This window comes from Mytilus galloprovincialis, chromosome 10, assembly GCF_965363235.1.
Source record: "Mytilus galloprovincialis chromosome 10, xbMytGall1.hap1.1, whole genome shotgun sequence".
NCBI lineage: Eukaryota > Metazoa > Mollusca > Bivalvia > Mytilida > Mytilidae > Mytilus > Mytilus galloprovincialis.
This window is the reverse complement of record NC_134847.1, coordinates 24,109,735-24,136,137: the sequence shown is the minus strand read 5'-3', so window position 1 is coordinate 24,136,137 and position 26,403 is coordinate 24,109,735. Positions and strand designations below refer to the sequence as shown.

At 32.9% G+C, this 26,403-nt stretch overlaps 1 protein-coding gene across 1 annotated transcript; it reads right to left on the bottom strand.

Annotated features, from left to right (window-relative positions):
• Positions 1-24,032: 24,032 nt before the first annotated feature.
• Positions 24,033-25,213, bottom strand: LOC143049045 (neuropeptide CCHamide-1 receptor-like). Its single transcript, XM_076222843.1, has one exon. It carries the CDS (start codon positions 25,193-25,195, stop codon positions 24,122-24,124), a length of 1,074 nt encoding a protein of 357 aa, XP_076078958.1. The 5' UTR covers positions 25,196-25,213; the 3' UTR covers positions 24,033-24,121.
• Positions 25,214-26,403: the final 1,190 nt, after the last annotated feature.

Genomic DNA, 26,403 nt, shown 5'->3' with positions numbered 1-26,403 from the left:
GTACATAATTTTATTATTGGTATCTATGATGAGTTTATTTGACACATGTTTTGACACATTTTTAATCTGTCTTTCTTTTTTAAGTAGTTAGAATGGGGAATACGAGTGAAAAGGGTAGATAAGTAAACTATTTTTATGCCCCACCTACGATAGTAGAGGGGCATTATGTTTTCTGGTCTGTGCCTCCGTTCGTCCGTGCGTCCGTCCGTCCGTCCGTTCAGGTTAAAGTTTTTGGTCAAGGTAGTTTTTGATGAAGCTGAAGTCCAATCAACTTCAAACTTAGTACACTTGTTGCTTATGATATGATCTTTCTAATTTTAATGCCAAATTAGACTTTTGACCCCAATTTCACGGTCCACTAAACATAGAAAATGAAAGTGGGAGTTTCAGGTTAAAGTTTTTGGTCAAGGTTGTTTTTGATAAAGCTGAAGTCCAATCAACTTGAAACTTAGTACACTTGTTGCTTATGATATGATCTTTCTAATTTTAAAGTCAAATTAGACTTTTGACCCCAATTTCACGGTCCACTGAACATAGAAAATGAAAGGGGGAGTTTCAGGTTAAAGTTTTTGGTCAAGGAAGTTTTTGATGAAGCTGAATTCCAATCAACTTGAAACTTAGTACACTTGTTGCTTATGATATGATCTTTCTAATTTTAATGCCAAATTAGACTTTTGACCCCAATTTCAAGGTTCACTATACATAGAAAATGAAAGTGGGAGTTTCAGGTTAAAGTTTTTGGTCAAGGTAGTTTTTGATAAAATTGAAGTCCAATCAACTTGAAACTTATTACACAGTTCCCTATAATATAATCTTTCTAATTTAATGCCAAATTAGATTATTTTTACAGTCCATGGAACATGGAAAAGGATAGTGCAAGTGGGGCATCCGTGTACTTTGGACACATTCTTGTTTGTAATTGCAGAGTTCACCAACTTTGTAATATTTAAGTAATTCACTACTCATTTCCTGATTTTTATATAACTCTAAAGCCGTATTTAATTGCTAAGCAACTGAATATTAAAAGATGGGTTATTCAGAGCACATGCAAAAGCAGTCTCGACAAAGTAATGTTTGCTAGGACACCATTCTCATTTATGTATCCAGTACAGTCAATAAAATATGCATATGTTTTTAATAACTAAATGGCTAGTTATTATTATAAAACTTATGTACATATATTTTTTTTCTGAAGAAAATTCTTTGATTTGTCCAAATTTAGACACAGTTTACTTTTTTTATAATTGCTTGTTTCCAGCAAACAATTCGCCGACTTGTTTTCCATATGTAGCATGACTTTTTTCGTAAAAATCCGGTGATCGCAATACGCAAGTGCGAATGGAAAACCAAACGTAAACATCGCTCCGTCATCAAGATAAACTATATCTTATTGTACCTGTTATGCACATGCTTACTTGAATATCAATGCTTCTTTGTTGATTGTTAACAAACGGATGACAATCGTTTAACTTCGGTTTCAAAACCGATCATTAATTAGCTGACACTGACCGATTGAAAATGTTTTTGACGATTACACAAAATTTATGCGATAAAAATGATAAAATCGTGCACAGAAGACTGTTTTTGATATATATATGCATTGGTTCGCGAATTGGATTAACTTTATTTTTCACAGATCCCTCGTTTCATATGACTTTAAAACTAACCTATAACTATTCAGATTTCCTATTTGGTTAACCACCATACCCGTTTTGGAGTGAAGACAAGTATTTGCCATCATTTTGGTCTGAGGATCAATGTAGCTTGGTTATTCCTACACCAATCCAGTTTTTAATCTAATTTGTATCAACTACCTTGAATTCTAACTATATTTACGTATTTTGCATTAAATCCATTACCTAGCATAAATCAGTTTGCAAATATAGTGATAACTGATACCACACCTGATACAATAGTGGATGGAAAAAAACTGTTTTTTGGAATTTTATAATAATGGAAATGGTTAGTAGTGGTCACGGCGTTCAAAGATGATAACAGCTGTTATCATAATGCTAGCAAGTTAAGGGTCTGGTTGAATTGTTTACTTTGTATGTATAAATGTTTGCTCAAACAGTGTTATCAAGATTGACATCTGAAAACAATATAAAATAGGAGTTAAACTTGTATATAATTTATTTAAATTTACATTGAACATTATCAGGCTTAAATCCGCCTACTTATATTGATTGCAGATGTCAATCTTAATTACAATTCTAGATCAAACAACACAAGCAATTCAAGCAAGACAACCAAACATTGAACTTGCTAGAATTAGGATAACAGCTGTATCATAATGCTAGCAAGTTATTATTACCAGGTCTGGTTGAACTGTTCGCTTTGTTTGAATAAATGTTTGTTCAAGATTGACATCTGAAGACAATATAGCATAGGAGTTAAACTTGTATCTATTTTGTTTAATTTACATTTAGCATTGTCAGGCTTAAATCCGCCTACTTATATTGATTGCAGATGTGAATCTTTATTACAATTCTAGATCAAACAACACAAGCCATTCAAGCAAGACAACCAAACATTGAACTTGCTAGAATTAGGATAACAGCTGTAATATAGAATAGTCGATTGTGGATTATTTGTTTGTAATTGAAAGAAGTTATATCCAGTAAAGTTCACATTCCCTCATGAATTTGATGAGCTTTGTAGATATATTTTGGATATGACATCTATGACCGTGAAATCTATAGTTTGGATATAAAACATTAAGGAGTGAGCCGCTTTATTGACTGACTGGAATCCATAAATGTTAGATTATGAAACATTAACTTCATAACAAAAACTTCATTTGATTGAGATTTTATCCGAATTTGAAGCGAAGAAATAACGGAATAACCCTCATCTAATAAACTTGTATTCATATGTCATCATATTTTTCATAACACTAATGCACTCAGATCATTCATGAAATTTTGATGAATTTAATTTTTATCATAATTTTTTACACTTTTACAAGGTCTAATGCATTATTTCCATTGTGAGGAATTAGAAAAAGAATGTAGTGTTTTATAATTCAATATTTTTATTTTCTTACATACCAGGATACCATACAGTCATGTTTATCGCTTATTTATAATTTTTTTATAAATTTTCTGTTCACAAAACTTTGAAATTATCGAATAAACTAAAAGGGATTTTCTTATCCCAAGCATAGATTACCTTAGCCGTATTTAGCACAAATGTTTGGAATTTGGGGTCATCAATGCTGGAATTTTGGGTTATCAATGCTCTTCAACTTTGTACTTGTTTGGCTTTATAACTTTTCTGATCTGAGCGTCACTGATGATTCTTATGTAGACGAAACGCGCGTCTGGCCTATTAGATTATAATCCTTGTGCCTATTATGGATATGTTACGAAAAAAGTTTCTGCAACATTGTCTATCAAAGATTAAGCTCAGAACAAATCAATCACATTTAAGAATTTGAAGATATACATATTTTAAAAGAATTACTCATTGCTGTACATCTGTTTTTCGATATCAGAAAATAGTGTCAGTTACTAACCTCAGAGAACACTGACATAGAAAACTTGTTGTATATATATTGCATCTGTATTTTATATCGTATTGAGCATAAATGATGTAAACGTACAATAATAAAAAAATATAGAACTCTTAGGAAAATCAAATGGGAAATTCTTTTATCAAATGGGAAATCCAAAAGCTCAAACTAATCAAACAAGTGGAAAACAACTGTCATATCCCTGACTTGGCACAGGAATTTTATTTTGTATCCAACCTTTTTTTCCAGCTAGGTAAACCCCACTTGTAAATCTTTTTTTTTTTTTTAATATGCATAAAACATTGTCATGATTGTTCTATGTGTAAAATTCAAAATAACTTCCGTATTTGTAAATGCATATCCTGCAGATTTAATAATAATCGTAAAATTAATGTTTAACTATAATGGAAGAAGACTCTAAAAGCTTTCCAGTTTGATTCTATATACTCTAACTGCTATGCTGAATGTCTATATGTTCGAAGTGAGACTAATAATGACCACAAACAAGAAAACTTCCGGTGGGAGAACTACACAAATAGACTGTAATGTGATTTCTGCATGTTAAAGGCTACCATTCCATGCGTGTTCGACAAAGCAAACATGGATATATTTCCGTTCATGTTTTTTTCATTCGTATTGAATTGAGATTGATTAATTGTCCTGGAATAAATTGTTGTGTCAATTTGTCAGAGTTATGATCGACAATTCTTATTAGGCAGACGTATAAACTTAATTCACTTTGTGTTCCCGCCAAATTTATGACTACCAGAAAGTTAACCTTACACATTACATTGATCCAAATTCCAGAGTAGTATTTCGAATGAAAAGATCAATTAGGAACATTAAATTGGAAGAAACCATGTGCGATCATTTGAGATACATGTTTATCATCGGTGAAATATTGGCTAATTATTTGATTCCGCTGCAGTAATTGCTGCCACGGGCTGACAAATGCTTCAAAGATAGACGTAATTTATGTATCAATATGTCAGAAATCATGATAAATGGTAATAAATATCCCGGTCATTTCCATGAAGCAAACCGTCACATCGTAACTAGTCTACTGTCATTTGCAATTTATTACATACATAGGCTCCGTATCAGCTGCAATTAATGTTCAACCGTCTTATGTGGATTGAGGTGTATTATGGTAACTTAGTAAACCTTCCCCCCTATAAAAAACACAAAATTTTAATTAAGTGTTCGAATTTTATGTCAAAATCTTTGTGGTCGTCGTTAAACAATCAGAATATTTTATCATTCAAAACCTGTATCAATTCAAGTGAGTGGGTGGGGTGTTTGTATAGCCATACTGTGTCCACATAATCGCAATTGATTGTCCTTTTTGAATTAGGATTTGTAAACCTAATATCTGTAAAGGAAAACAACAGAGTGCATGTAAAATAAGGCGTACACGACGTCACATAACAAATATTTTTGAAAACTTAATCAAGTATTTAGAGAAAAACAAGATCGTTTATGTGTTTTGTTGCTAAAAATAGATACCCAGATACTTATCAACAGTAAAACAGTTGAATATGTCACATATATTATTAATCAAAAATAGATATACGAAAAATCTTTACCACGAATCTTAAAAGTAACCAATGTGTATGACGTCATATTTGGTCATAGCTTTGATCATCATGAACAATGTTTTTTTGCAATGCTGTGTACCGTTAATACCTTATTACAACCACTGGGTCGATATCGCTGCTGGTGGACTATCTGTTATTTCTCGAGGATATCACCAGCCCTGTAGCCAGTACTTCAGAAAAGGCATGCACATACGGATATTGTGATGCTTAAATTTTGCCTTTTTTTATATCAGGATTATACTTTGAGATAAATTGTCCGAGCATCATTGAGACAGTTATTGTCGAAATGCGCATCTAGTTTGTTAATATTATTGATAAGGCTATAATCATATTATCAACTATCAGACTATTACAGTGGCCTCACTTATTTCAATCAACTGAAAGGGACGATTCAGTAAGATTATCATTGCATGTATATATATGCACAAGTATTAGCCTTTCAAAAAGGGCTAGTCGACTCTTAGCTGATGAAAATGGAAAGTGCTCTCGCTTTGTAGATTAATTCATTTACTAGAATAGCCACGTGCATCAATCAACAAATTTTACCACACACGTGAGGTCACACGTTATGAAGTAGTATATATCGTTTAACACTGTTGTTTACGAAACTCCAGAAGATTCGACTATTTATAGATAAAAGTTACCTGTGTACCAATATCATGAATATGCATGATTAATGACCAGGCAAAATATAATTGCTAAAATAGAGAGGACAAATCCGATACTCTACGGGATTGAAGGACATTTACTAGGTTTGGATTGTCCTAACCAATCAATAAACTTTGATTATTCACGTCTCGTAATATCTTCCAATCAGGTAGCAAGAAAAATTCACGCACTGATTGTCCATCGTTCAATTCTAATATCGTCTCATAGGAGTCGATAATAAATAGTTATAACAATCAATTTTAAGGAAGCAAAAGATTCATATCAACAGCTTATAAAAATTAACATTTGATTATCGTAGAAAATTATTAAAATATCTTCCAACTAATAAGGTTCTAGCACAAATAGTTGTTACATTTGAAAGTGTGTAATGGATGATTAATTCCCCGTGATATAGCTTACTGACAACGTCTTATGTATGACCAATTTAAATGTCCTGTAACCTTTAAGACGCCTACAACAAAGAAGTTGTATAGTTATTACGATATGATTGATACAACTGTTTATTTTTTGTAGGCGTTTAGTCTTGCACTTTAATAGGACATGTCTGCTATAATCTTTTGGAATTTTGTTCGATAGCTTGGACACGTCTTAAAATACAACTATACTATAAACATTAATTATGGATATCACCACTGAAGCAGAAACTGATTAGTCATCGGGAATAGTTATCAAATGTACCAGGCTTATAATTTCATACGCCAGATGCGCGTTTCGTCTACACCAAAGTGCTGATAACTGGGCTGATGATACCCTCGGGGACGAAACGTCCACCAACATTGGCATCGACCCAGTGGTGTAATAGTTAACAAATGTAAAAGGCTTATAATTTAATACGAACACTGGGGTTAATCTTAGAAGGATTCTTACTGTGTGACCCTAGGTTAAAGTCTTTTCATATTATTTTTTTTGTGCACCAATTTATGATTTAAATCTATTGTCAATTGGTAACGATTTCCCCAATCTAACAGCGCAAAGGACATGGTTTTGACTTTTTCATTAAATATTGTGGTCTTACATATTAAGGTTTATGACCCCTTCTGTGCCCTGTGAATTACGAAATTTTCAAACTGCAATAGTATCAAAATAGCAAATTTAATGAATAATAGAGATGGGCAATTTTGTACATATACCAAGGGTAAACCTCGTGCAAAGCATTATAATTTATAGTTTAATTGCATTTAGTAGAAAAAGAGAATTTGGTGAAGATAAAACCAATACTTTTGTAGAAAATCCACAGACTTTAATACAGAGATTTTTGTTATAAAACTTAAAACATAGATTACTCACTTGTTTTTCTATGATGTGCTAGCGTTTATTGTTTACAAAAGTCCTTTTCTATAAAAATTTCCATATGTTTAGCATAAAATCATCACAGGGTACATAATCATTCTTATGGAAAAAATAATAACATATAATGCACCTTAGATTGATTAGTTCGTGTCACACGTAGCCCAACAAGTCAGTTCTGCAATGTAGTATAATGTACATTAGTTTATAACAAAATACATGATGTAAGGTAGTATTTAGATAAAATTGAGAATGGAAATGGGGAATGTGTCAAAGCGTCAACCACCCGACCATAGAGCAGACAGTCTATAGACTATAAAGCTATCTTAAGCCCAAGTCCCACTAGACCACGATCGCCCCACGCTCAGCGCGATCTAAAATAAATTCAGATCGTGATGAGGTCGCGGTATGAGCGGCATGAAAATGTTAATTTTCGTTGCTTTCACGATGCTACTACGTCCTCATTACGCTTCTATAACGATCCCGCTACGATTATACCACGTTCTCACTGCGCTTATTCTGCGACCTCACTACGACCACACCACGAGTTATCCGATTGCAACACAATCTTACCACGCTTCTACTGCGATTATAGCACGCTTCTACTGCGATTATACTACGTTCATACCGCGATCTTACTACGTTCTCAGCAATAACGTCAACATCTTGTTCCATATAAAAACTGTTCCATTCCTTATATTTTCATTAGTACGTAGATTTATCGGAAACAACACAGTCGTGGCACCAAAATCTACCAGAAGACGTGGGCGTGGTAGTAGGAGTAGGTGTAGAGGAAAAGGGAGCTCTAATAGTAACGAATCCTGATCTAGCAGAGATGTCGGACCGGCCAATGCAACCTGAATCAGAACCTACTGCTGGTTCATCAAGCTCAAATGACGGTGTTTTAGTGAACGATAGCAGAGATGACACAAATGTGTCAATCATGATTGATCCGTTGGAGAAAAAGGACAAGAGGTCAAAATTACATGCAGACAAACAAAACATGGAGAGCTTTTATATATTTCGTGTGAAAATGACAATGAGCATGATGGTCGTAGTATGAACGTAGTCAGGTCGTAAGAAGGGCGTGTTGAGGACGGCATGAGCGTGCTAGAATCGTACTATGGTCTTGAACAGCGTGATGTAAACGTTGTATAGTCGTAGTGGAAGCGTAGATGGGTCGCAGTGAGAACGTGATGGTCGTAGTGAGGTCGTAGTAACGTCGCTGTGAGATCGTAGCGCAGTCTCTTCGAATAGAAACACGCTTTCGCTACGATGGTACAGCGACCTTCACGATCTTACCATGACCTTACTGCGCTCTCACTACGCTTCTACTACGACCTGATTTCGCCACGACCGCACCACGATTGTTTTGTACATGTTCAAAGTTGGCCACGCTCATCACGATCTTGAAGACCTCACCATGACCGTTTTACGACCTTACTGCGATCACTGCGATCGTTATTTTTTTTCACAGATCGTAGTGCAATCGTGGCCTAGTGGGACTGTGGTATTACAGAACAACAATATCATCTTTTATGACAGACACAAATAGCGCATATCCAAGGATTTCCGTTCATGTTCAAATCTTATAAATCGACAAAGGAGAGACAAATCAAGGAACCAAGCAAAAAAAAAAAGGAGCGAAACGTACGCCTCTAAACGTAACTGGACCACTGGACTTCTTTGCATGTAACACCCGCCAAGTGAATTCGCTCTAATAAAGTTTTATTAGAACTGAATAAAGAATGATTTCTACAAGCTTGAAATTTTGTTTCAACAAAACTACGCCACAATCATATGTACCTATTACTACAAACATTGCTTAAGCACTTTCGTACTAATGTTTGATTAAGACTCACAAAGACGGTGCAAAATTAAAACGAACAGAAAGGACACGGTCTTTTTCCAAACTGAAGACAAACATAAAACTCAATTGTGTTGTCAGGAAATATAATTATGACATGAATACTTTTCAAGTCTTGTTAATTGATCATTTTGAAATAATTTGACAATAGCTTTCGGTACATATATTTCTAGTTATAAAACCACCATTTATCATACATTCCGTTATTTTTTATTGAAATTTAATTCTATCGATATCCTTACCCAAAATTTGAAAAATCAAATTACACTTTATATCTTTCACCTAAATAGATATCTCATTTAGAGCTAGGTTTAAAATTCATAAACGGATACTTGTGTAGTCATAAAAAACTGATAACGAGTTTTTTTCCTTCCTTTTAGTATCTTACTGATGAAATGAACGAAAAACAATATTTCGGATATTTTTGTAAAGATGTGCATTTCAAATTTGGTGGAAATTTATGACACTGTGTTGATTATTTTACAAAAATAGAAACCATGTCCACCATTCTTTTGCAAAATCCTCAGCAATGAAAATTTTAACTTATTCCGTTGTCAGATACTAAGTACAAACTGATCAATCATATGTTTGTTGAGTTTATTTTAATGATATTTCGGTAGACAGTCGGTATTCCAATGGCTAGTAATTGTCCGACAATACTGGACGACTTTTCTTGTGATCATATGAAGCAGAATTCACACAGTAGCGTGTTAATGACAAATAAAAAATATCTTGCAAAGTCTTTTAAACTTCGTTTTCAGATCAATTGATTGTGACGCTAAAATAAAAAAGCTTAAACGTCAAATAAAGTATCAAGTTTAGGACCATAAAGCAATTTGGAGAAAATGGTTTTTGAAGATTCCACAAAACATTCATCGCAGAAGTAACACTAGAGGCTAGGAAATGTTTGTGAAACCAAGTTGTTATTGCAAGATGACAGGACTGCTTTGTTTAACCGTTCACTATTTAACATTGTAAATGTGCGGGGATCATGGATTGGTATGTGCTAATTTCCATTGTGAGAATGAAAGCTAACAATATTACAAATTTCTTGAAACGTTACGATATTGAAGATATTCTGTACATAGCTGTGAACGGTTCTGTGTGAAAATATGAATATAATGATGCGTGGGTTTATTTCGATGTCAAGACAGCAACCTACAATGGTCTGTATCAAACAAGTGCATAAATCATATTCTCTGTCTTACACTTTACAAGTGGCGAGCAAATTAAACAGAGAATTACCGAAGAAACACCATTACTATTAAAATATCGCACAGTAAGGCAACTAGGTTTTCCCTGGTATATCATATGTGACCATATATCCTTGAAAGGTTGCACATTCAAATGAAGCATCTGATTTAGCAACCGGAAAACTCTTTTTACACGAGTCTCAGTCTGTCAAAATAGATAAGACTTGGTCTTTGATGTGGTGACCTAAACATCAATATAGGTCTACCACTCATCAAGTGAAACGCTGCAGTCTCATTTTAGCATCTGAAACCACTTAGATTTCATTCTATTCATGTTAACATTTACCTTGGACTTATTGACCTAAACATTGGTAAGAATCTTTGTCGCATTATATGTGATAGGTGGTATCTCATTTATCATCCAGACTATGTTGGTACGAATCCTCGTACGTTACTTTCCAATATATAGATGATGTTCTCTCACTAGAAATTGACATTGAGGATCGGTTGAAAAAATAAAACTATACGAAAAGAGAGATGATTTCAGCTTCCTAATTGTGTGATCGTTCTATATCCATTTACCAACATTCCAGCAGCGCCTGCATACGAAGTAGATATCACTCAGTTGATAATATATTCCATGTATTTCTTAACGTGATTTCCTTCATAGAGGGTTGCTGCTCACAAGAAAGCTAATATATTAAACCAAGAGTTCCAACTGGTGATGTTGAAATCATCCCTCCGTAAATTTTACGGACGCCATCACGAGTTGGTTGACCGTTATGGAAAATACTGTTCCAAAGATGACGACCGACTGATATGTTCTAATTGTCGTTAAAACAATCCGAAAGTTACCTACCGAATTAGACGTATCACCAGGGTTGTATCTACACGAGAAGCGCGACGTGTTTAAATGTCGACACTCTTTAAGTTAAAGTTACTATGAAAATAAAACTCGGTTTTAGTTTTTAACTCGGATTTGTTATTTCTCAATCGATTGATGATTTTTGAACAACGGTATACTCCTGTTGCCTGTAATTATCATTTAGTTGTGTTCAATGCGAGTTCCTTGAGTTGCCATCATCTAGAACGTTCAAATGAAAAAAGAATGAAAGCCAATTGTAAGGATGCATAAGTACTTACACATACGTGGAGCAGCAAGGGCAAACAAATACTGTTTGCGCGGGAATATTGAATGATATATTACTAAAGTGTTTAATTGAACAATGACTGTTATGCCTAGTAACAAATAAACCCAACGCAATTAGGAATATCTGGGAGAAGATCAGTTCAACATAGTCAGACACTTTAGAATTATTAAGTGAGAAGAAAAAAACCCTGATTAACTAGATGTTAAGCAATTGGGTTCAGAAACCTAGCTTCTTTTCATTCTTCATTAGAAGCTTCTAGATGAAATGTGCATCATATGAATAAAGGAACAAGTCGATAAGACGAGGAGCACAATTGGTTTCAGTGGGAGCGCAGATTTTTGTTTATAAACACACCATCTAGTACGTAACAAATATTTGGTCAATAAAGATAAAGACATTCGTTCATAGTGTGTTAATTTACGTTTTTTGATGAGTTAAGCCTTCCAATTGATATTCTATCGTGTTTTTCTATGTTGTGATGTTATACTATTGTTTCAGAAAAAGGGAGAAGGTTTGGTACCATTAAAACGTTTAATCCCGCTGCAAATGTTTGCACCTGTCCTAAGTCAGGAATCTGATGTACAGAAGTTGTCGTTTGTTTATGTAATTTATACGTGTTTCTCGTTTCTCGTTTTTTTTAATATAGATTAGACCGTTAGTTTTCCCGTTTGAATGGTTTTACAGTAGTAATTTGGGGGCCCTTTATAGATTGTTGTTCGGTGTGAGCCAAGGCACCGTGTTGAAGGCCCTACATTGACCTATAATGGTTTACTTTTATAAATTGTTATTTGGATGGAGAGTTGTCTCATTGGCACTCATACCACATCTTCCTATATCTATTATCTTGATAGTGTTAGTTTCAAAGAAATTTTTGTTCGAATTAGATATAAAAAAAGAAGATGCGGTATGATAACCATCAACTCTCCACAAGAGACCAAAATGACACAGAAATCAGAAATTAACAACTATAAGTCACCGTACGATTCTGTTTTTTTTAAATTGAAATATTTGTAGCTGCGTTGGACACAAAAAGGTTTGATAATTACTTTTTGTCTGTCTTTATGTTTATAATGAGGAATTCTAGTGTAAAGCGAAGAGAATTGAAATCTTTTAACTGCATTGCAAGAGGATTGTATGTATTTTTAACAGATGTTAGGAATTAATAAGTCTATGTGTAGCATAAACAACTAAAAAAGGTATCCCCGAAACGTTGGAAAGACAAATGCGATGTCATGTAGATAGTTTTAATGTAGGTCTTAAGCCCAGTCCAGCCAAAATGATAAATGATTCGGTCCAATCATGCGGGTTAGACTTGAAGTCGGCAATATTTAGATTCCAAACACGCATTTGTAGAGAAAAATAGTAATTGGTGCGGTGCATGTGTAAGATATCTTAGAGCTTGCTGATATTCAAAGTGGGGTGATATTTTCGAATGAACTGATTTATGGCGGATATGATAGGTCATTGATTGATGGCATCGAGATCATTATAGAAAGTTTTAAGAATTATACAATTAAGTGAAAACAAAAACGTCACCATTTTTCATATAAAAAATCGTGTTGTACATTCGTTTAATATGATATGACGATTATTTTTATCCAAGTCATAACGATAACAAAATTCAATTAAACTAAGAATACAATCTTGACAAAACGCTATTGGAATAATATTATTCAGTGATAAATCATGGTATGATAACTAGTAATGGTATGTTCTTTTGAGGTTCTAATCATCTATGTTTAATTTAAACTATCCAAGTTCTCACTTTGGTTTTAATCTGCAAAGCCTTATTGACAGTGGTATCACACGTTGGAGAAGCCATCTATCATATGAAGTTATTTATTATTTTCCTTCTCTGTCCAGATGGAGCAAAGTTGGTTCCAAATGTAAAACAATAATATATTAGAAGCCAGCATTTAATTTACAACTCAATGATTACATAAAGAAAATAAGGTTAGAAACCAGTACCAGTATTTGAAAAAAATTGAAGAACGTTGAAATGATTGACTTAACTATTTTAACACTTTTACAAAGCTATTTTTATTTTTGTTTTAAACGGAAGTAGCATGTAAAAAAGAACAGAAATACAAGACAACGTACTAATAATTCCTATAACGTCTGCATCATTCTTCACAGTTACAGAACAAGCATCTGATTTATGGCAAATTATGTAATTATGTTGCATTTATAAATATCATATCAGTTATGGTTTGATTTCTCCATGAACAATGGACGAAATGGGCCACAGATAAGTGTATGCAAATTGTAGTATTCAGTTCAGTGGCTTGATAAATGTTCCAGGAAAAACTTTAAATGTTTAATTTGGTACGATATTGAAGGAATGTCACCGGATATATTTATCCATTTTGTTTCATTATTAAGCATTTTATATTATTACTGTTTTCAGTGTTATATGTTTCACATTCATATCATATTCATATTTCATATTCGTGATTCTTGACGATTGACGACACATAGTTTTGCGCTGCGTATTTTGAAACAAACTATAGCCTTGTACGCTATGTTTGGCTTTATATACTGAATATTTAAATTAGTACAATAAAAAGTTAAAGCGATTCTTTATTACTATTTAAATGATATATATTTATATTTAAATGGCATATGTTATGCATGAACTCAAAGCGCGGCAATATTTACCATATATATACTTATATAACTTCACTATTCGAGTTAGTCACTGGTCAATATTACACTCAGGAGGGCGGAAGACAAAAGTCACCGCTGCAGGTATTGGTAACTTTATTTATTCTTTTAGCCATGTTTAAAATGTTTCAATTAAAGTAAAGTTACTTTAGTATTTCAAATATATAGAATTCAGTATGGCTTGAAAGCCGCATTTTGGTATGCAGTTAATGTCTGAATAATGCTCCGTTGCATGCAAATATTTCAGTCAAATATATTGTTCATATTTATTGGAACACAATTGTAAACTTAGTTTACAATTTGTAAACTTGCAGATTATAATAATAAAGTATTTAAACTGGACGACTCTATCAGTGCAGAAAATGGCCCACTATATATAACACACCCAAAGTATTAGTGACCCAGGTTGGCGAAAACATTGGTGTCCCATTTTTCCTGCGACAGGAACATAACTTATTTCTTTGGGGGAGAGAAAATATAAAAAGATAAATGAGTACGTTAATTAAGACAGATTTACTGAAGTAAAAATTGCATTAATACAACATAAAACCTTCTTCGATTGAAAAAAAGTTTATATTTTGACCATTATGCTGTCATGATATTTAATAAGACCCAATATGTCATCATATTTGCTCTTTTTAGTTAAAGTTACCCTGTTTATTATTGAAAGTACTACAACCAACTTCGGAATAATCACTTTCTCGTAATTTCCAAGGTACACAATTTAAACCATAGTACATGTAATTGTTATTATTAAAATTTGATTATAACACTTTATTCCATTTGTCATATTGCATATTCAAAATATAAAAAAAAGTTTTGTGGCAAGAAATATGTATGGTGAAGTAAAGGATGCAGTTTTTTAAGGTTTGGTTCTCTTTTTAAGGTATTCTTAACGTCCTCACAATTGTATCATTAATGCTTTCCAATTGTAATACTAGGTTGTTCTAAGTATATGATGTAATTCAACACAAAAACAACAATGAAGCTGAAATTTTGTTTGCTCTCTCGAATCTTAGATGTGATATGAATTAAATAACATGTTGATATACAAAAGATAGGGATTTCATACGGAAATTAAAGAAAAATGCTTAAAAATAGATCAAAAATGTTTGTACATTCAAACTAGTGTTTACATTCATTCTAATTTAGGACTGAATTCAGATTATTGATAAAACTTCACTTGACAACAAAAGTACTAACGGGACAAATTCTGAAAACTTAATATTGGAAGACATGAATATACCAAAGTGACCCGAATAGTGCAATTTTGAAAATTAAGATATACATTTATAAACGCTAATTGTCAAAAATCACTAAAATACGAAATTAGTTGCATCTCCTCATTAATTGTACATATTATATTCAAAAAATGTTCCACAAATGTCACCTACCGAATTAGACGTATTACCGGGTGTTTACTAACATAAGCAACACGACGAGTCCACATGCGGAGTAGGTTCTGGTTAACCTTCCGAGATAACCCCAACTGTTTGTGGGGTTCGTGTTGCTCAGTCTTTATTTTTCTTTGTTGTGTTTTGTGTACTATTGTTTGTTTGTCTCTTTCTTTTTTTAGCCATTGCGTTGTCAGCTTATTTTCGATTTATACGTTTGCACGTCCCTATGGTATCTTCTGCCGCCCTTTTTGCATATAACAGAAGGCTATGTAGGAATTTAAAATGCTATAGTTTTAGAAAATTCAATCGCATGTTAACATGTTAATATAAAAGAAATGCAACAACACGTGGATTTTCAATTTTTTACCTGATTATCTTTATCTATCATAAAATATTGTTATATTTGTTATATTTATTATATCTCTTTTATCTATCTATTAACTTTTCGCTTCAAACGACTCCAGGAAGACACTTGTTTTTACAGTTTATTACTTAAACAATAAAGCTGTCACGACAACATATTGCACGTCAAACGCCCAACAAAGAGGTTTATATGATTATGTCATGTAATTCATGAGCCTTTCTCTTCTGGTTAATTCAAAGTGAAGAACTCCTACATTTTTATTTATTTTAAGACATACATATTTAATGTGATAGGTTTTTTTTAAACATCAACTCCTTTTGATTTTGAATAAATTTAATTAAAGTGAAATTCGGAAGAATAAGAAAATGTGCAGGAATTCTCCAACGTATCAAGTCATTCTGACTATAAAACTTTTATAAAAATGTAAAATTCATTAAACATATAGAGATGAAGATATTTTTTAAGGTATTTTCAATTGTTTTAATCCTATCCAATAATAAGAAATAAAATCATCATTTGAATAGTGACCACACTTCAATACAACTTCGTGTCTTCATAAGGAAGAGTTAAATCTGGTTTTATAGATAAGCATGAACGCCCACTTGTATGACAATTGTATATATAGAGGTGTACCCTACAAAACAAAGGCTTATAAAAAGAATATCAAATAAGAAATACAATTATAAAACACAAGCATGATACTTTCCTGGTGATCATCTGGATTCATGTGAATACATTTCCAGCTTACTTACTCGTGAAATTTTATGCGAGTGTCATGCAAATGAGAGGTTCACCTAGCTATGCACCCAGCTGAATCAACCATTTTTACAAAAGAAATTACCTGAACAAGTCAGGTATATGACAGTTGTAATTCATTCATTTGACATGTTTGGCCTTTTGATTATGCCATTTGCTTATGGACTTTCCGCTTTTAGTTTTCCTCGGGGTTCGCTAGTTCTGTTATTTTAAAATTGAGAATGGAAATAGAGAATCTGTCACAGAGACAACAACCCGACCTCAGAGCAGACAAAAGCCGAAGGCCACCGATGGGTCTTCAATGCAGAGAGAAGAACCTGCAACCGGAGGAGTCTAAAAAAATTGTATACTAGTTCTGTGAAAATGGACGTCATACTAAACTTCAAATTATACACAATACACTAAATTTAAAAATCATACAAGACTAAAAAAGACCAAAAGCTTCTGACTTGGGACAGGCGTAAAAATGCGGCGGATTTAAACATGTTTTTGAGATCTCAACCCTCCCCCTATACCTCTAGCCAATGTAGAAAAAAACACACAACAATACGCATAGTAAAACTCAATGTAAGAGAGGTCCGAGTTCGATGTCAGAATAGGTAACAGACCTGTTTGTTTATTACACCTAGAACTTGCAAGATACGATTCTTTTCATTATTCTTATTCAATAATCTCGTGGAAAAGTATTACACAGCTGATGCTTCCAAAATCTTCTTAATACTAAGTTAGTTTGCCTCTTTGTTTGATCACCTCTATTAATCAAAGGTGATATTTCCAAGGAATGTCTTTTAAAGATGTTTTTAAGTGGGCTGTTTCTTATATTTTGTTCTAAAAGAACGATGATCTTTGAATCTTTTGTTTCAGTTTCACCAACTTATTGCAGCTAGAAAGTTCCACATGAAACAACATATATATTGTTTCCTATTCTACAATTAGTTATTTCTGCTTTTTGGTTTTGCTGATAACCGTGGTTTCTGTGATGGCTTACTAGTATATCAAATTCGTGCGATACCCGATTAGATAATTTTCAACAACAAATCTTTTATTAAAAAAACCTCAATCTTTCAGATGAGGTGAAACACGTGATCACACTCAATTTGATTTGTTTTTTTATCTTGATTTGTATATAAAAGATGGACTACTAGTTTTGAACATTGGTATACTACTGTTGCGCTTTTCAACACTTTATATTGTTCTTATGTTATATGTTTCCCTTTTTTGTGTTGCATGACAATCTTAGAGCACACTCTTACCATTTAATTGTGCTTTTTTCTATGCTAGATAAGGTAATAAGGATACCTCTCTTATATACGCCACATTTTTGAAATAATAGTGTTTATAAAATCTGTTAACTTTTGAAATAAAGACATCATCACGAACACAGAGTACTCTGAATGTCCCCTTTGCATCTTTTAATTGATTATTCAATATGGATTTGATTTTGTATTTGTTTAATTTTTTTGATTTATAACTTGTTAACACCTCATATAAATTGCTCCAACTAGTATATGCACAATAATATGTGTAAAAAAACAGGAAACTTTGTCATATCGGAGCACCTGAAATCACTCCTAGTTTTTGGTGGGGGTCGTGTTGCTTATTCTTTAGTTTTCTATGTTGTGTCATGTGTACTATTGTTTGTCTGTTTGTCTTTTTCATTTTTAGCCATGGCGTTGTCAGTCTTTCGATTTATGTTTTGACTGTCCCTCTGGTATCGTTCGTCCCTCTCTTTAATTGTTGTTTCACATCAAGTTCGTCTGTCTGCTAAGTAGCAAACGTGACATATTCCCAAATGTGACTGTTATACCGAGTGGGAATTTACATTGCTATACGAGGTGTCTCGGTATTTTGTACATCCAACATTCATATATTTATTTTTTATGTTTCTGTTATGGTTTCGGTTGGATGATGTGTTATATCTTATCGTTTGTAGTGCAAGTAATTAAAATATAGCCTTTGAATACCATCATTGTCATGAAAATTGTTTGGACTGGTATTGTGAAAATAACTGTATAAAGTTCGATATTGCATTTTCGTTACGTTAGTGCGTCACTATTTGTGATGTCGTCCTGTGGTGTATGTAGTTGATGGAAGATGTTTGTTGTTTTGAGGTTTGAAGTTATATCGACTATTATACTATTTGTTTGTACGTTTCTCTGAATGTGACCTACCATTTTATACTTACAACGTGTAAAACGACGGGTGACACATGTGAAGATGATTTACCCCACCTTCCGGAGCGACTGAGATCCCCAAATCTTTGGTGGTCTCGTGTTTGTATTGTACTAAGATAAAGTGACATCAAAGTAGAATGAAAACGTACTGGCTAAATTTAGTTTATTTTTTAGTTTCACAGGCAACCAATTGTGCATAAAACACAAAGTAGAAAACGACGAACCCCACCAAAAAGTGGGAGTGATTTCATGTGCTTCGGAATAGTAGGCAGATCCTGCACTACATTTAGCATCCATTGTGTTGCTCATATTAGTTAAAATCCGACAAAAGTCTAATTCGGCAGGATTTAGTGCAAAATAATATGCCTTTCGTAAACAAACCCTGATCTATATTTTCACTTACAATAATTTGTTGTACAAAAAAATTGGATCCATGATGAGTTTTACAGAAAAACAGGATAAATTCATTTATGATAATGTTGTTGGTCATTTGATTAGGGACTTTCCGTTTTGATTTTCCTCGGAGTTCAGTATTTTTGTTATTTTACTTTTTAATTAGTTAAAAAGTACATTGTTCTACAGCGTAAATGTTCATACTGTTCTCTGTTTTTTTCTATGTCAAAAGAGTAGGACCAATTCCAACTCAATTTAATTAACACCGCGGTCAGTCTAAAAAAAATCTTAAAATTTAAGGTGTGGGAAACTATATGTTATGAGTTTTTTTCGTACTGTAATCTATAGATGCATACAAAATTGTAAGCATTGGTATGATGATGTCATTGTAGACAGTCCGGTATGATGATGTCAATGTACAGAGGCCGGGTATGATGATGTCATTATACAGAGGCCGGGTATGATGATGTCATTGTAGAGAGGCCGGGTATGATGATGTCATTGTACAGAGTCCGGGTATGTTGATGTCATTGTACAGAGTTCGGGTATAAAGATGCCTTTGTAGAGAGACCGGGTATGATGATGTCATTGTACAGAGGCCGGGTATGATGATGTCATTATAGAGAGGCTGGGTATAATGATGTCAATGTAGAGAGGTCGGGTATGATAATGCCATTGTAGAGAGGCCGGGTATGCTGATGTCATTTTAGAGAGGCCAGATATGATGATGTCATTGTACAAGGGTCGGGTATGATGATGTCATTGTAGAGAGGCCGGGTATGATGATGTCATTTTAGAGAGGCCTGGCATGATGATGTCATTGTAGAGAGGCTACGTATTATGATGTCATTGTACAGAGGCCGGGTATGATGGTGTCATTGTAGAGAGGCCGGGTATAAAGATGTCATTGTACACAGGCCGGGTATAATGATGTCATTGTAGAAAGGCCGGGTATGATGATGTCATTGTACAGAGACCGGGTATGATGATGTCATTGTAGAGAGGCCGTGTATGATGATGTCATTGTACAGAGGCCGGGTATGATGATGTCATTGTAGAGAGGCCGTGTATGATGATGTCATTGTACAGAGGTCGGGTATGATGATGTCATTGTACAGAGGCCGGGTATGATGATGTCATGGTAGAGAGATCGGGTATGATTATGTTATTGTACAGAGGTCGGGTATAATGATGTCATTGTACATAGGTCGGGTATAATGATGCCATTGTACAGAGGCTGGGTATAATGATGTCATTGTACAGAGGCTGGGTATGATGATGTCATTGTAGAGAGGTCGGGTATGATGATGACATTGTAGAGAGGACGGGTATAATGATGTCATTGTTCAGAGGTCGGGTATGATTACATGTATAACTTTAACCTCTTTAGTTTTCTTTGTTGTGTGTCCTAGGCTGTTGTTTGCCTTTTGATCGTTTTTTCCTTTTTTTCAATAGTATTATCAGTTCTGAATTTGACTATCATTTTGGTATTTTCATCTTGTTTTAATTATCATATGTTTATTCTATTCCGTGCTTAGTGAAGGAGAATCATAGAAAACTAGAGAAAGAACAACATTAACCTTAACTTTTTACGTAATTGCCAAACTCTGTTAGGGACCATGTAGAAACAATTCGTATAATATTTCATCATTTAATCTAACAATTTATAAAAAGAAGCTTTTTCATCTCGTTTTAATATATATAGGTACCACTTGAATACGTGCGAGTCTAGTGAACCAAAGTACCTTTATTGAGTGTAATCACTACATTAGGAAAGAGGTTTTATATATACTGTATAACGTCTTTTAATAATGGACGAGACTCACATAGAATGATAAGTGCATGCTGTATGCATCGATCAATGGAAAACACGCATTGAAAAGATATACGAGCACATAAAAGGCAGGAAAAACTTTTAATTCAATTATAAAAGTATCATAAACTACAAAAACACAGTATAATTTCGTTGAAACTATTACAAAATAAGTGAATTTAATTATTTTAAAACTAATAGTAAGTGTTCATACTACTAAATATGTTTATAACGTTCCAATATCGTCCACAATGTATTTAAATCTAAGATTAAACTAATATATTTTGAAATTAAATCGAGTGTGAAACTGAACAAACGTGTTCGAATAGTGATACTAAATAACCTTTGAACAGCGGTATACTACTGTTGCCTTTATTGTATAGAATAGATTGTGTTACATGCTAATATAAATAAAAACACGTGTTACTAGTGTCCATCAAAATCACAATGTAAAAAATGGTTAATCATTATAGATCAAAGTACGGCTTTCAGCACGGAGCATTGGCTTACACCGAAACAGCAAGCTTTTAAGGGCCCCAATATGGTCAGTTTTAAACAATTCAAACCGGAAAGCCGTCGGTCTATCTATCTATAAAAAACGAGAAACGAAAAACACCTATGAACCACATCAACAAACGACAACCACTGAACAATAGGCTCTTGATTTAGAATAGATGCATGCAAATGCAGCGGATAAGCAGGTTTTGATTTATATTTTGTTTGTCGGACGATTTTCTCATCTACTGACAATCCATGATATCCGTTTGAATGATGAAAATTTTCAAACTCGATTAGAACATAATTTGTAGGATGTTGGCATTCCACATATTTGCGTTATGTCAAAAATGTGTGTAGGTGAAACACGACACTGTGCCACGTAAGGGTATTAAATATCAGAATGACTAGATCAATATACAATTACTTATTTACTAATACATAAAAAAAAGTTCTGCCATTTAGAAATTAATTAAAATCTATTGCGATCTTTCAAAACATAGTGTCTGAATAATTGCTAATTTTCTTCATTTGACAAATAAACAACATCAACCAAGAATTAAATTATTTCAAGTACAAACTTTAAATAAAATAATTCGTGTTTTTTTTAATCAATTGCCGGCAAAATCTGGTAAAAATATAATAATAGATTAAACCTACTTTCATGATCTGTTCATTTTGTCTTTATATGAACTTTTGGCAGCAAAAATATTTTAGAAACTATTCAATTCTATTAAGTCGTTTAGCTAAATTATACTTCATTTCAAAACCATCAAAATAACTTTAAATAATCTTTGAAGATTTTTTTGGGATCAATTATCTGAATAAAAAGTGAAACCACAAGTCTAAGAAAGATAGGCAACACCATGGCTAAAAAGAAAAGGCAACAAGACACATCTACAAAACACTACTTAGGAACCTGAGACTAACGCAACCCCACTGAAACCGAAAGCTCCAGGAAAGGATTTAGCCATCCTGTTCCTGGTTCATCAGAGGCACTCAGAAATGTGAAAAATAAGAAATACTTGTGACTACAACATATCGTCTGTAAAACATATGTTATAGCTGTCAACCAAATCCTATTGGCGTCGATACAACTGGAATAGATACCTGTAACATACCCAGTAGAAACCATTAACTAAAAAGGAGCAATATGTTCTGTCATGAAAATCATGGTAGAAAAAGAGGCAACGGAATTTCGTAACAAATGTCAAGTATTATTAGAATTAATGTGCTGACGAAATACTGATACATAAATACGAAAAGTCCAATATGGAAAAAAAACCTTGTTTTTGTCTTGTCGTGCAATTTAGTTCTCTAACTCTAACTTTTTTCGTTCAATATAGGAGGGAAACTCTTTGGATGATAATTTAATAGAAAAATAGTATTATCCAAATAAATAATATTTTCGACAACTATTTAATACGATCATGTTTATCATAAAGATGTCGAGGATTTTTTTTGATGAATTTATGAAATTTTATTGTAGATTCAGATTTAAAAGTAGAATATTGATATCTGTAATAAACTTGTTTAATCACCCTAAATGGTCTTTTGTCCTCCAGTCCTACTGAGGAACATCTTCTGTTGTGTCTTTTATTGTATCTTAATATATTTGATCATTTGATGAATTTGGTATTCGAAAAACTTTAAGAATGTTTTAGATTTTTTTGTGTCGCCTGCTTTTGTCAAATGAAATCTGCACATATATCCCATTATTTATTTAACTTTAACCGTTTGTACGATTTTCACATTTTTGTTAAACAAAATTCTGTAACAACATTTAAGGTACTAATTTAGAAAAGGAATAATCGGTCTAATTTTTTTTTAGAACTCTAGGGGCGTGAAAATCAAAATAAAAGACGTGTGAAGAGGCTTATACGCCTCCTGAATGAAGAATAATTTCTTATTTTTATCAAATTTCTGATCCTGATCTGGCTGTATATTAAATGTCATTTCAGTGCCCAATATACTTCTGTAATTGGAATATAATACCACACCAGACACTAGTTATAAGTAACTATAATATCACATCGATTTATTAATAGAAAAACAGGATTATTCTCATAAGTATTTGTAAGACATAAAATATTATTTAAGAAAAGGCAAAGGTCTACTATGAAACCATTTTGAAATTAAAAGCAATGCAAACAAATAAGTTAAATACAAATACGTGTGAGTATATACATATATTAAATGAAAAAGTCTATAAAAAAGACCAAACTGTGAAATTAATAGGCATGTGATTGTCTAGCATATGCGATACTTGGCAACACACATAGGATTTTTTTTTTTATTAAAGTTTTTTAACTGTCTTATTTATAAAAAAGGATGTGGTCTTTTTATTAAAGTTAATATATATTATATAAAAACAAGATACAGCGAGTAGATTATGTTAATAATGTTATCAAAGGTACCAGGCTTATTAACGATTTTTTTTAATAAAAAATGACGAATTAATTCCTTAACGGTTTGCCATAAAATAGCAATGGGTACGTGTTAAAAAAAACCAACTAATTACAATTACATCAGTTAAATCATTCAATGTAAATTATTACAAATGTATTTCACATATATTATTTTATATACAAACAACATACATTTTATATTCTAATAAAGCTTTAAAATACATAATTCATTTTATCTATATTGTTCATTATAAGCAAAATTAGAATATTGAAGAATATAAATAAATTATTTGTTACAACTTAACAACTATCAACTATCACAATAATATTTCATACGTCGTAATGTTTAACAAAACTACTGTACATAACTAAATCTAATTAGACCATAGAACCGATTTCATCTATCGGTGTAAGTCCTGTAAGCATCATGGTTTGCCCATTCTTTGCGTTGGCGCTATCAACGGGGGAGTATTGTTGTGTTCGGTATTTGTGACAACACGATATCGAGAATTTTCGGAAATCGCGATCTAAGACAAAGAATACCAACGGATTAAAGGCAGAATTTGCATACATCAAACAAAATCCTGTAAGTTTCATAAGATGCCAAAAATTGTCATAAGGCGAAGGATCAAAGTAGTACCACATCAAATATATTCTCCTCGGCAACCAGCTGAATATAAAAACAATCATTAGTATAAATATCAGGATTATTAAGTGCACTTTTTTGCCGTCTTCTCTAGCAGTGTCGATCTGTACAGTGGATGAATTAGAGGATACTTGTAAAAGTCTGATTAGAGTTGCCGTATAGCAGAGAAAAGAAGTCATAACTGGAACAATGAATAAAAAGATAAGTTTCTGAATTGTCATAGTTTTAGCATAGGCTTCGCCCCACGAATGTCTGTACAGAACGCACACTTCATAGCCAGGGTCTTTGTACAGATTTGCTGACACCAGATCAGGAATGGCAAACATAAAGGAGTATACCCAGATAACAAATACAGCGATTATTGCCATACTGTTTCGGTGTTCCGAACATCTACCGGATGCAATAATGTACCGTTCAATGCTGAGAGCTGTCAACATACATACTGTTACCGAGCAACACAAAGTATGGAAGAATTCACTTAATTTACAAACGATGTCCCCATAAGGCCACGTTTCAAAAGTAAAAATAGTTGACATAAAAGGCATAGAAACAGTTAGCATTAACAAATCTCCAACTGCAAGGTTGATGACGTATATGTTGTGAGGTGACGTCATTCTCCTCCTACGTACCATGTATGATAAAAGTACTCCATTTCCAATTATTCCAAACAAAAATATCATCGAGAAAGTTATTGGTATAAGTACTGATTCCAGATTTGAAAATGTTTCTAAATTTCTTGTTTTGTTCCAGTCAAACTGTGAATAATTGCGTGTCAAGTTAAAGTTGCTAATTGTTGTATTGAACATTTTATTAAAATTAAAGAAACATTCTACTTACAACAAAGATATTTATCCTTAAGTCTATAGTTCAACAGTAACTTAAATTAAAAATATCAATAATTCCCTTGATACTACTTCATCAACATTTTATTGTCTGACTGCCAGATGTTTGTCCTTATTGCTATTAAAGTGAAAACCAATAGCTGTAAAGCTGTACAAGAATCGATGTACAATAGTAGAGAATTACTCAAACTATTGAGAAGATAAAGTTAAGTAATAAGATGTAACAGTGTATCTTGTAGATAACAGACTGAAATTTAACCAGGTTGATGAGGCTTTCACACGGAATTCATTACAAAAGGTTTACAGAAAGAAGATTAATTATTCTGTCTCTTATTCAGACATTTGGAAATTATTTTATTTCATTTTCATTTCTGTTGATTATTTTGCCATTTCTTATATAATTAATTCTACTCCAAAATAATTTGTTTCAAAAATTTAGTTGTAATTAATTACGCTAAATCACGATTCAAGTGGGTAATAAAAGGAAAACTATCATTTTGATTTAATTTTCAGTCTCGTGAGTCCCAAATATCCAAAAGGTGGGCAAGTTACTGTTTTATCATATTTCCCAGTTGCATCGCTATAAAAATAATCAAATACCGTTTATCTTTTGTCATTGAATCAATGCTTTCTTTAGAATCCGTGTAAAATATAGTTTGTTAACTTTTAAATGAATTATCTGTAGAATAGTATTTCATATAATGCATCCTTTCATATTAAGTTGGAACGATAATAACTTCTTTATTTTATTCTCCTAAAACCCAGGTCTCTTAAAAAGGGACATAAGCTGTCAAATATTATATGTTAACCGATTTGCCTCAAATTTCATAATCAATTTATAACGTACTAAAACATACATTTAAATTATAATAATGTATCCCCATTCTGTGTGTATCTTAGACTAGACGCTATCTAACTAACATTATAGATGAAATCCGAAGAATTTCCGACGGTCTATGATCCGATATAAAGATAAACGTAAAAATAAATACACAAAAATATGTGCATTCGAATACTGCAAATAGTTTGCCAAATTTGTTTGATTCCATGTCATCGATTCAAAAATTTAAAATATCTAAATCATATGTTTAACTTTAACCTGTAGACGAATGAGTAAGCGAAGTAGTTTTCAGATGACTCACTGTTATATTTTCGATATTGACATTCTTTTT

Excerpts from the sequence above, each read along its gene's own strand:
- LOC143049045 (XM_076222843.1), bottom strand. The coding sequence starts at position 25,195 with ATGTTCAATACAACAATTAGCAACTTTAACTTGACACGCAATTATTCA.